The sequence below is a fragment of the Panulirus ornatus genome, chromosome 67 (genome assembly GCF_036320965.1).
Source record: "Panulirus ornatus isolate Po-2019 chromosome 67, ASM3632096v1, whole genome shotgun sequence".
Classification (NCBI taxonomy): Eukaryota; Metazoa; Arthropoda; class Malacostraca; order Decapoda; family Palinuridae; genus Panulirus; species Panulirus ornatus.
Window position 1 is genome coordinate 7,328,168 of NC_092290.1, and position 12,402 is coordinate 7,340,569.

At 37.3% G+C, this 12,402-nt stretch overlaps 1 protein-coding gene across 9 annotated transcripts in view; it reads left to right on the forward strand.

Moving 5' to 3' along the window:
• The window catches only part of dom (domino helicase), a 115,121-nt gene that overhangs the window by 15,778 nt on the left and 86,941 nt on the right, over nucleotides 1-12,402 (forward strand). For all 9 annotated transcript variants that reach the window (XM_071658723.1, XM_071658726.1, XM_071658724.1 and 6 more), the window contains 3 exons: nucleotides 5,335-5,437; nucleotides 7,059-8,340; nucleotides 9,847-10,364. In XM_071658723.1, the coding sequence (XP_071514824.1) occupies nucleotides 5,335-5,437; nucleotides 7,059-8,340; nucleotides 9,847-10,364 (1,903 nt within the window). The remainder of the gene's footprint in view (nucleotides 1-5,334; nucleotides 5,438-7,058; nucleotides 8,341-9,846; nucleotides 10,365-12,402) is intronic.

The following is a 12,402-nucleotide window of genomic DNA, read 5'->3' on the forward strand; positions in this document are numbered from 1 at the left end:
TAATGAATAAGTAAAGCATGTTAGCTGTTGACTGGTGAAGGCTGCAAATAGATGAAAGTAAGGAAAAGATAAGATGTTATTTTCACAGAATGGTATGTATTCATTATAATAGGTTACAAGACAATTATATGATTTAAAAGCATTCAACTTGATTTGTCAGTGGATTGAAATTATAGTCTGGTGCACCTGTTAAGTATACTGGTAAGGGTTCTGAAATTACCACCCCTAGATGACATACCACACCTGACTCTTCCGTTTCCCTTCTACCATCATCTTTTTGTGTCAGTGGATATACTAAAAGTAGTTTGATCATCTCTTAGGCACTTTAGAAAATATTTTTACATTGGAGCCTCATGAATATTGGATTATGGTGCCTAAATAGATTTGATTTGATGATAAACACAAGGTATGTTTACAAATATTATGTAAGTGGCACTGTGTGGTTATCTTTGTGTACTGCAATAACAATGACAAGCGTTAATAAGTCATAGACAAGACTTCATCATGTCTTCTTCTCCAAGCATGGTGTCATTGGCTCATGGTTGAAAAGCTCAGCCAAAGCCAGGCCTTGAGTCCTGGAAGGTGTCTTGCTGCTCAAGCCACTACACATTTATCTCATAGTGGTTGATTTGACATGAACCACAAAGGTGGCCTTGTATGACCAAGTGAGAAATATGATTAGGAGACTTCATGGAGTCTAAGGATTGCCACTGTTTTGAAGTTTTTTCAATACACCTTATAGAGTTAGAAATTTTGAGTGCTTTCCTTTTTTACTTTATCACATTCTTTTTGTAGAGACATGTATACTTCATGCAATTTCCTCTTTTTCTAGAACTTCCTCCACTTCACAGGATTGCTGTTTTAGTGCGCTGATGAAAGTAGTGGAAAGAATATATAAGAAATTTTGAATGTCGCACTGTAGCCAGTGAGGGATACTTCTCAGTAACATTCATTCACTGGTATGGGGAAGCCTTAATGATAGTGGTCCCCCATGTGATGACACTTCATTGAAAACTTTTACTAGTATTGCAAGTTAAAAAAAGATATTAATGTTCTTTGCAAATAAAAGTTTTTTAAACCTATCTATTGTGATGTCTTTAGAAATCATTAGAAAAGGAAGAAAAAATGGTGGTAATGTAAGATCTGCAAAATCTATATCATATATGATACCTCTTTGAGCAGCACTGAGGTCCCTGAGTGCCATTAAAGTAGGCACACAATGATACAGACAGGCACTGCTGAGAGCTTAATACCTCCATCTGCTTTTTAAACTTTTTTCTTTTAGTAAACTGTACTGATATTGCAAAAATCACATGAAAGTGGCAATACAATACCTCTCCCTTCTACCTTTAGTACACATGCCTATCTGTACTCCCTTCCCAGGAAATGGAATGGAGGGAGTACCTACATGCAAGTGCCTACAACATAGTATTACTCAGAGGCATGGTCAGCACTTAGTGCTCACAGCACTTCTCGTTTAATGATACCATTTCTCTTTGTTACTACATGCATCATGTAATTGTCAGTTGTGGGTTCATTTAGGATGGTTCTTAATCATGTAAAGTTTTTTTTAAATGCATATATACCTATCTTATGTGCATTTCACATTTCACGTTGCATAGTACATAAGAATCGTAAAATTTTTCTTGATCGGCTTTCAAATATTTTTGTTTTATTTCTTGGTTTTTCCAAAGGTATGATTGCTGCCTTAATTACCCTGTTCCTTGTTGAGATGCTTTTATGCTAAGTACCTTGCTCATAATGCTGTCAGTATGGTGCCAAGCATAGATTATCATGTATCTGTCTCTTTTTTTATAGGCTGTAGATTTTCTATTCATATTGGCTGTACCATTTGATTTTTCAACTTTTTGTTAAAGTTTCATATGTTCCATTTTCATAATTTTGCTTGTGATATGTTTCTGAATTCTGTCACGTTTTTTAATTCCATTTCTTTTTGCTAGTGTCCATACAACACAGTCATCTTTAGTTATGCTTACTTATACAGTGAACATTTTCTTTTTTTCCTTCAGTCCTTTGTATTGAAAATTCTTGTTATCATACCACTCACTCTTTACCTCATATATATGCATTATCAATTTGAATTGTAAGTGTCTCCCCCCCACCCCAAAAAAAAAAATCAGAAAATGCCCAATTTTATATGTTGATGGTTTGACCCAGGGGATATAGATGCTGGTATTGTACTAAAACCCAAATAAACCCATTTCACACACTGGTCTCCAGATTTCAATACATACTATTTTGAATTATTGATTAAAGAGAAGAAATTAAATCATTGTAAATATGAAAACCTATCATTGATAAAAACCATGAAATGGGTTATATGATGGTTTCATCTCTGTTTCCCAGTACTTACCAGGAGGAACTTTCTTACTTATCTAAAAAATTATCTGCTACATTTGTGTTATAGTTCAGGCTAACAAACATTACCTCATTAAAACTGCATAGCAGAGAAGAGTAAGGGGATTAAACTGAAGAACTCCATCAGCCATTTGGAGACTGGTTTGATGTGGTGTGGTATGGGAAGTGAGGCAGCCATTTCCCATACATAAGATATTGACAATGAGTTATTAGATAAAGAATACATTTGAAATTAATACAACAAAATATTTTTTCATGCCTTCAAAAATTAGTGAAAATGTTTACTTGTAGGTGAAGTTGCATTCAACGACAGCAAAGCATTGAGGACAGCTTAAAATGGTGATCATTTCAACATAGGCAAGGTTTTTTCATGTATCTGCTAGTTTGAGATTTCGTTATTAAGAAGTCTTGAAGCCCTTTTAAAATGAATTAAAATGTCTAGTTAAGGGGAATTTGTTCCTTTGTAAAAAAAAAAAGAAAAAGCTTGGAGAAAATGTCAATTTGTAAATGAATCATATTTTGGTAGTTTGAAGGACTGAAAACTTGTATTATTAGAATATGTAGCCTTACCTTGGTAATTTATATGAGTTTTAACTGCTATAATGTCATGAAACTCCTGCTAGATTAGATAAAAACATGTAGCTCAGTTACAGTTGATCCTCTGGGCAGAAGAAACCATAGATGTGTGGCATACTGGGCTTAGATGGCATGCTTAACTCGGTATTTTTTCCAGGATTCTCTCTGCTGGATGAGCATAGGATATTATATGGTGGTGTGTTTATATGCAGTGAAATCAGTTAATGGGTAGTATAATACATAGATTTAAATATATATGTATTTTTTTTCTTTTTTGTATATGCTCGCCATTTCCCTCCTAAGTAAGGTAGCGTCAAGAACAGATAACAGAGCCTTAAAAGAGAAATCCCTCATTTGACTCCATGCTGTGTTCTTTCATTTGGAAGGGAGGATTTCCAGTCACCTGCTCCTGCCTCTCTTAGTAACATATATTCTTAGGAATTATAACTGCAAAAATATTCTTAGGAATTATAAATGTGCAAAAAACATTGTCTGCCTCCATACATTTTCAAAGGCAATGTCATACAATTCATTACACTGTTATCTCTCTTTTGGCCTTGATTACCTTCTGCAGGCCTCTGAGCATGTAATTGGTATGATTCCTGACATATTCTAGCTCCATGTTTTGGCTCCATAGGGTTTTGATCTCCTAAATGAGACAAGGCACTGATGAGGTGAATGCTCAGTGTGCCTAAAAATCTCACATGTACCCACATTTTTTTGCTTCAGTGTGAAAATTCAGGCTTTTTTATCCTTAGAAAGGTAAGAGCCAACCATCTTGAAGCATAGGTGGAAGAAATACACCACATGGAAATAAAATTCCTAAAATGAAGTGGCATCGTAGAAGAGTAAAGTAAGAACATCGTTCTCTCAGGTTAGCCCGAGGCAGGTTGTTGGTGCTCACGCTGCTAAAAGCACTATCCTGTGACCTAATGCATGATGACTTCGCCTTGAGACGGTCATACACTTGCACCAGTAATGAAACTTAACTATGCATTGCCTATGGATTTTTTTTTTTACATAAGGGGGATGCATTGTATGCTTGGCAGTATTGCAGTCAGAACATTTATTCATTTGATAATTTCACCTTGTGTAAGTAATGTATAAGGTTTTCTGGAAAAAAATCAAATGGTAAGAACAAAGAATTAACCAATTATTTGTAAACTAATAAAGATCGCCACTTAGCATAATAGATATCTAGAGAAGCTCCTTAAAGTGCAAGCCTGCATTAGTATGAACACTAAATTGTCATCTATAAAGAAAGCCTGGACTCTCACATAATTCCAGAAATTCTGAAACTGATTTATCTTGTCTTTCTCCATAAAGAAGAGTATAGCATTCACAGAAATGTACCAACCAATAGCACTAGTGGTTACATATTGTTAAGATTTTTGAGCACTTAAAGATGTAAGATTGACTTGTAGGAATCAAATATTTTACATACCCCAGACAACATGACTTTAGGGGCAGGAAGTTCATATCTCTCAAAGATGCCCAATGAGTATAGTAGAATTGTAGAGGTGCAGTAGAATAAACAAAACACTAGTGTGATATTCCTAGACATTAAAAAAGCCTTTTGATGAATGTGACCAGTTTCAAAACTCACTAAAGGAATAACTACAAAACATTGAAGGCAGACATACACCTTGAAATGCAGTTTTTACCATGTTACTTTAAATTAGGCCATTTGCAATGCCTCTTAAATAAAAAAAGCTTAGATCCTAAAGAATTGTCCTTGCACTTTCCGTTCCTCATTCTATTATCAGACCTTGACAAATATGAGTCAGTTTCATGTCAACTTTTCCAAGTAATACGTGTATTTGAATAAGTATAGAAAAGACTGTAAAATACTAAGGCTGTACTCTCAAGCACAGACAGATGAAGTGTGTCTTGATATATGCTGGGAAAACCTTATAAGGCATTATTCCCAATATGCATTCAAATACGATTTCCTTCTGGCACAACAGGCACATTTTTCTTGGTACCAAGGCTGTTTATGCATTTCTTGCAGCCATCAGAAACATTATGACGTGTACAGCAGGGAAATTTGAGGAGTCCTAGAATTTAATTATCTGCAAAGTGTATCAAACCAATTAGGCTATGAGGGTTATGTAGGCCTGTGGACTACAGCTTCCAACAGCCTGTGTGAACAATGACCAAGCTGAGCAGATTGGAATTGGCTTGAGCTGTGGGGATAGAAGACCTCTGTAGATGTCACAAGGTTTATGTAAGGTATTCTTGCCATCATACAAAATTTTGTCAAAATACCCTCATCATTTTCTAGACTTATTCACTGTAAAGTGTTTTTATTCATTTATTTAAAATCATTCACATATTTTTGATGTTCTTTAATGTAAAAGTCTTCCTGGACTTTTTCAGGTGTGTCCATTTGGATGTAATGAGTGCGAGAGAAGATAGTGTACAGCATGAAACCACCACATTGAGCCATAATGTAACTGAAATTTCTCATGCTGTTGCTGGGGTAAGTGTTTTGTAATATTTTTGTAACAAGCCTTTCTTAAACCTCAAATATCTCGATCTCAAATTTCACCTTTCTCTTTTGATTGAAAGTTCCTGATGTGGCTTGTCTTCATAAGGCTGTAGAAATTTGATGCTGTTGTCTTTCTCTTAGGAATTATTTCAACTTCTCTGGCCATTACATTTTACAGTTTGTACATATTTTTGTTATGCTGTCTATAGAAAGGCATGGACTTAGGGATCCAGTATTCCAGTCTTGTTGTTAGACAACCAGAATGCATTATATGCTTGATATGCTGAGAGCAGTTTTCAACCATTGTTATACAATCATAATTGAGTGAGCTAAAAGCATTTCACACTGCAGGTTGGGAAAAATGGTTTGCTGGAAATGTCAGTCAGACTGTGTGTATATGTATAGTACTACATATTTAACAAGGATGGGCAAAGATAAAACATGTGTCTCTTGCCATTGTCTCTTGTCATTGTAATCCACTAGTGTACCATCTGTCCAGCCTCTATATGTTTGTCATTAGGAGTTCCAGGTTCAGTGATAATGTATTTGACCTGAAACAAATGGAAAAGATGTGGGTGTCATAAATGAGAAATTGGAATTCAAAAAACATGTTTAAAGTATAACACTATTAAGCCAAGTAATGAGTGTGGATTTGAGAACTGTCACAAGGGATTAAAAAACCCGTTCATTAAGGGGATCACCATGTATCAAAACAGTGCTGATCACAAAGTATATTTCTTATAGACTGAGATGCAGGGTGAAACAGATACAATGGTTAGTTCAGATGATGTAATGATGTAAGGAATATGGCTGCTATGTTACCGTTTCGTGCCTTTTAGAGGATATCAATAAAAGGAGTGTTTTGTACTCATCTACCACCTTCATTATGTGGTACCTTTTTTTAGAAATTGTGGGTCTACTTTTTGCAGCTCTAGGCATTCTTCCCTTCTTCAGGAGAGACAGGTTTCAGTGTGCTACCGAATCAACAATGAAGGTATTGATTTTTGCCATTGGGTTTAGTCTTATGTGAAAGTTTTCCCTTAACTCTCAGGCCTCAAGGGAGAGATATAAAGGTTTTGAAAACTCAAAAACTTTAGTTCTCAGAGGCAATGCCTGGTGTGCAGTTTTTGGGAGATTTCTTACCCTGCCCTGCTGTCTCCTTTCCTTTTTCAAAAATCCTGTCTCTACCAACTGTGACTTAGTTTTAGTTGATGCTCGCAGTCCTCATATTTATAGATGTAAATAGTTGGGACTGAGTGGGTTGATAACATCATCTCTGTGGTAGTCTCCTATTGGCTGAGAGCAGATTCAGTATGGGTGAGGTGCTACTGAATACCACTGATAAAGACTGAGTAAGAAGTACACTTGTATTCGTGGTATCCACAGAAACCACTGAGCTTAGATTCATATGTAAATTTAGAAATATATTTTTTCCTCACGTAAAGGAATTCAAGAATCAAAATGGAAATCTCTCTGTGTGTCGTGTCTATTCTAATTTTCTAATTATTTGAAATTTCATGTACATGAGTCTGTTCTCCGTCAAGGATATGTTTTAAGATTGCATAGCAATTATATTTGATCTTGACAAGTAATGATACTCTGTATATTTCAGGGTATTGTCCCCAGCAGCAGTAGTAGTGGTGGAGGAGGTATGGATTCTCAGCTAGTACAGCAACTAATGAGTCCTGTGAAGGCTGGCAGTATGGGGTCAAGTGAAGGGGAGCTAGTGAAGCTGACTGATCCTCGCAGCCTTCACTCTTATACACCTCACACCTCTCCTGTGCCTTCTACTCAAGGAACACCTGTACTTACTGAAGTCACCCCCAACACCACTCCCTCATCTTCTCCCAGGAGACCACCACCTTCCATCTTATCACAGCCTCCAGCCAAACGTATCAAAGTGGAGGAAAAACCCTCAGATGTACTAGAATTAAGAAAGATCATTGTTGATTGGAAGAAAGCAAAATTAGAGAGCATAAAAGAGAAATATAATGATCATTTGGTGGAGCTCTTCTTTTTAGATAGAGATGGTAACATGATGGACTACCAATCTTGGAGTAGACGTCCTTCTCGGGAATTTTTTCAATATATACGTCAACACAAACTTGAAGAGGATGAATCTTTAATTGCTAGATTTACTTCTCCCAACCCCTTAAGTTTAACCTCAGGACTTCAGATAAAAACGGAAAATCCCTCAGGATCCCAGTCGCCATTGAAAGGTGGCTTAGGTGCTCATGCTAGGACCTCTTCACCTGTCAAACCTGGGAAGGGTTTGGGAAGTCCAGGAATGGGAGGGCGCCAGAAAACTGCCTCAACAAGTGAAAACACACACACTACCACACAGCAGGACCAAATGATGGAGAAAGCAAGACAGGAAGCTTATGTTATGCAGCGAATTGCTTCTCTGAGAAAGGAGGGACTTTGGGCAGAAAAACGATTGCCAAAAGTGCAGGAGCCACCAAGAGCTAAAGCTCACTGGGACTATTTGTTGGAGGAAATGGTGTGGCTTAGTGCAGACTTTGCTCAGGAACGAAAGTGGAAGAAAGCAGCTGCCAAAAAATGTGCTCGTATGGTTCAGAAGTATTTCCAAGACAAAGCATTACAAGCACAAAAGGCAGAAAAGGAACAGGAAATGAGAACTAGGAAAATTGCTGCATTTATTGCTAAGGAAATTAGAACATTCTGGAGTAATGTAGAAAAATTTGTAGAATACAAAGTGACAACAAAGTTAGACGAGAAGAAGAAAAAGGCTCTTGATCAGCAGTTGAGTTTCATTGTGGATCAGACTGAGAAATACTCATCATGGTTAGCTGAGAGTATGAACAAACCTGTAGATTCTGCTGCAGCATCTACACGTTCTAACACCCCTTCCCGGGATAGCAGAATATCAGATGGTAAGTATTTTTAACAAAAAGCTTCTAATATTTTACGTCACAATACATGATGACATTATGCATTTATTTTTTCCAGTTTTTAGCTTTTGGACAATAGCATGAAATTTGCTGGTTCTTACTATTCAGTGGATATTAGGATAATACTTTTTTAAAAAGCGAGAGGGGAAGGAATATAGGAAAGAAGGAAGGAACCCTTCGTCTTCAATTGTATTGGGAAACGGATAAAGGAATATGTATTGGAGACCATTAATTAGGTATTGTTAGCTATTACCACACCTCTCTCTTACCCAGTTTAGTTTTGGGAATGGTAGAGGATATGTGGACTGGATATTTGCTTTGAAGAATTTGTGTGAAAAATACTAATAAAAACAAAAGCACTTGTATGTGGCAATTATGGATGTCGAAAAAGTGTATGTTAGGGTTGATAGAGTTGTTTTCTTGAAGATGTAGGAAATCTGGAAGAAACTGTGAAGAGTTTTCATCGAGAGTAAGGCTTGTGTGTAAGTAGGAAGAGAGGAGAGTAAGTGGTCTTAGACAAAGGTGGATCTGTGGCAGGGATGTGTGATGTCACCATGGCTCTTTGATTTGTCTGTGGTTGATGTGATAATGGAGGTAAATGTGAGTGTCTTGGATAGAGGAGCAGGTATTCTGTCTGTTGTGGGTGGAGGGTGCCTGTTACATAGATGATTCATGAATTAAAGTGTGAATTATATGGCACATGAATAGTACTGGAATTATGTAGTGAGCTTTTATGAAGTATAGAAGGACAGCTAAACAGTATAGGAAAAAGGAGAATAAGAAATATCTTGGCTTTTCAGTTTGTAAATGACTTTGACAGTAGAAGATTAAACCCCTTGGTAAGATATGTAGTTCCTTGAATGCCAAAGATGAAATCTTTTTAAAAAGCTATAGAGAATTGGATGATTGACATTATAGAGTAAGAAGTTATGTAGAACTCATAACACATCCACTGTGTATATCCATAAAAAACACACAACACCACACCATGCAGTGCAGTACAGACATATATCCACTGAACTTTATTCCCATTTTTCACATAGTAAGGGCCACTATTTATCAAGAACATAATTGTCTCTACATGTAAACCAAGAAGTGACAAATTAAATGGTAGGTCCTTGACATTTGAAAATAGATTTACATTTTTAATACACAGTATGTAAGAGTAGTTTCCACAGCCTCATATAAAAAAGATCTTAGTGTGTACATTCATGAGGATGGGTATACTTTTTTTTGCAGTATATTATTCCCACAACCTCATATGAAAAAGGACTTTAGTGTGTAAATTCATTAATACAGGTATAATAGATTTTGCTGTACATTAAAGGATTTCACTCATATTGCATTAATTTGCTGAACTATATCATGCACATAGTTTTTCATATGAAAGACAGAACTCCTTAGTTTCATTTTAAGTATACTTCAGGGTAAAGAAGGAATGTTTGAGAGGAATTCTTCAAATATCTACAATATATGTGTTCTTCTCAGAGGAGTTCCGCCCTGAGGAGTCTTCAGATGACGATGAAGGAACAATAGCACGAGAAGATGACAATCCAGAGGAGCAAGCTTCAGAGTTACAATTGCTACATGAGGAATCCAAGCAGACAATGGAGGACCTCCTAAAGGAACTCCCACCTGGTTACCTGGATGGTGGTGATTTCTCTCCAGGCAACAGCATTGAGGATCTTACCTCTTTAACTGGATGTCAGGATAGTGCAGAGGAAAAGGAGGAGACTGTAGCAAAACAGGAAATGATAGGACAGGAGGTGACTGGTGAGAAAGAAGAAAAAGATAGTGACAGTGTTTGTGAAGGAAAGATAGTTAAGGAAATAAAAAGAAGGAGAGTAAAACTAAAGCTGAGTGAAAATGTTAGTGAATCTGAAAAAGATATGGGAGACCAGGACTTCAAAGTTGAGGGGTCTGATGAAGATGATGAAGGTACAATTGAGGAACAGGAGAATAATGAAGGGAAATCAGACCATCAGCAGGAACTGGATGATTTACAGGTATGTGTTTTTGTTTTATGTCTAAAGCTGAGAATGAATGCTCCATTAAGGATCATTAAAGCTTAGAATCTTGATAAAACATTATCGTAATTCCTTAGTTTTGTGTATATAGATTTAATTTGTTGTAAAGAAAGAATTTTCTTTTGTGCAGAGTGCCTGAAGGTGATTTTGGCCTCAGATGTTTTACATTACTGTGTTTACTGCCTCAGGATAAGTGTAATGCTTAATTAGGATTTTTAGTTGTACTTATAGGTAGGAAAATGCTTTGAAAATAACATTCATAAACATTCCTTATACATATTGTACAACGAGATCATTTGCTCTTCCACCCTCATAATGTGATTGATTAAGCTGCAGTTTTGCTCCTTTGATCGTTCAGGCTGAGACCACAGTTTGTAGGTCTTCATGTTTCCCACAGCCAGGCTGGTATAGCTCACTTTGTTGTGGAGTGGCACAAAGGGAAGGGGGAGACTAAATTGGAGATGAAAGGGTGGAGTGAAAAGGATCTATAGTACTAGGGACCTGAACATACACAATGGTAAAAGGTGTGTTCAGGATAGAGTGCATTGCAGCAATTTGGTTTACAGGGGTCAACATGCTGTCAGTGAACGGAAACAGAGCATGTGAAACAGCAAGAAAAACCAGGGTTCTGCATGGCTTGGTTGTGTTAAGAGACCATGTTTTTGGTGCATTACACATGACAGCTAGAAAATGGATGTTGGTGAATGAGGCCTGTTCTTTGTTTGTTCCTGGCACGACTTTGGTAATGCAGGAAACGGCGAAGTTTTAAAAAAGAAAGTAAAATTGACGATGGTGAGCAAGTGTATGTACATTTGTATATGTGTATGTATATGTATGTATGTATTTGTATGTCTAGGTATTTTATTTTTTTTCATTCATATTTGCCATTTCCTGCATAGGCAAGGTAGCATTAAGAACAGAGGACTGAGCCTAAGGGGGAAAAGCCTTACATTGCTCCTCTGTTCCTGCTTTTGGAAAAGTAAGAACTGGAGGAGAGGATTTCCAGCCACCCTGCTCCTTCCCCTTTTAGTCACCTTTTACAACACAAAGGAAATAAATGGAAAGTATTCTTTATCCCCTATCCCCAGAGATATGTGTACTGAGATATAAGTTTGTTGAGTATTCCTGGGAAATTATATGGGCGGGTATTGATTGAGAGGGTGAAGTGAAGAATGTATGTGAGAATACTTAGAAAAACAAAAGGATTTGTGTGTAGCATTTATGGATCTGGAGACGGCATATGATAGAGTTATCTGATAGAGATGCTCTGTGGAAGGTATTAAGAGTTGTTTGAAGCAGTGAAAAGTTTTTATCGAGGATGTAAGGCATGTGTACAAGTAGGAAGAGAGGAAAGTGATTGGTTGTCATAGAATGTTGGTTTGTGGCAGGGGTGCGTGATGTCTCCATGGTTGTTTAATTTGTTTATGGATGGGGTTGTTGGGGAGGTGAATGGATGAGTTTTGGAGAGTGGGGCAGGTATGCGGTCCATTGTGGATGAGAGGGCTTGAGAAGTGGGTCAGTTGTTGTTCGCTGATGATACAGCACTGGTGGCTGATTTGGGTGAGAAACTGCAGAAGCTGGTGACTGAGTTTGGTAAAGTGTGTGAAAGAAGAAAGTTAAGAGTAAATGTGAATAAGAGCAAGGTTATTAGGTACAGTAGGGTTGATGGTCAAGTCAATTGGGAGGTAAGTTTGATTGGAGAAAAACTGGAGGAAGTAAAGTGTGCAATACCATCCAAACCTGCTGCCTTGCCGGCTTTCATCTTCCGCAAAGCTTTTACTACCTCTTCTCTGTTTACCAACTCATTTTCCCTAACCCTCGCACTTTGCACACCACCTCGACCAAAACACCCTATATCTGCCACTCTGTCATCAAACACATTCAACAAACCTTCAAAATACTCACTCCATCTCCTTCTCACATCACCACTACTTGTTATCACCTCCCCATTTGCGCCCTTCACTGAAGTTCCCATTTGCTCCCTTGTCTTACGCACTTTATTTACCTCCTTCCAGAA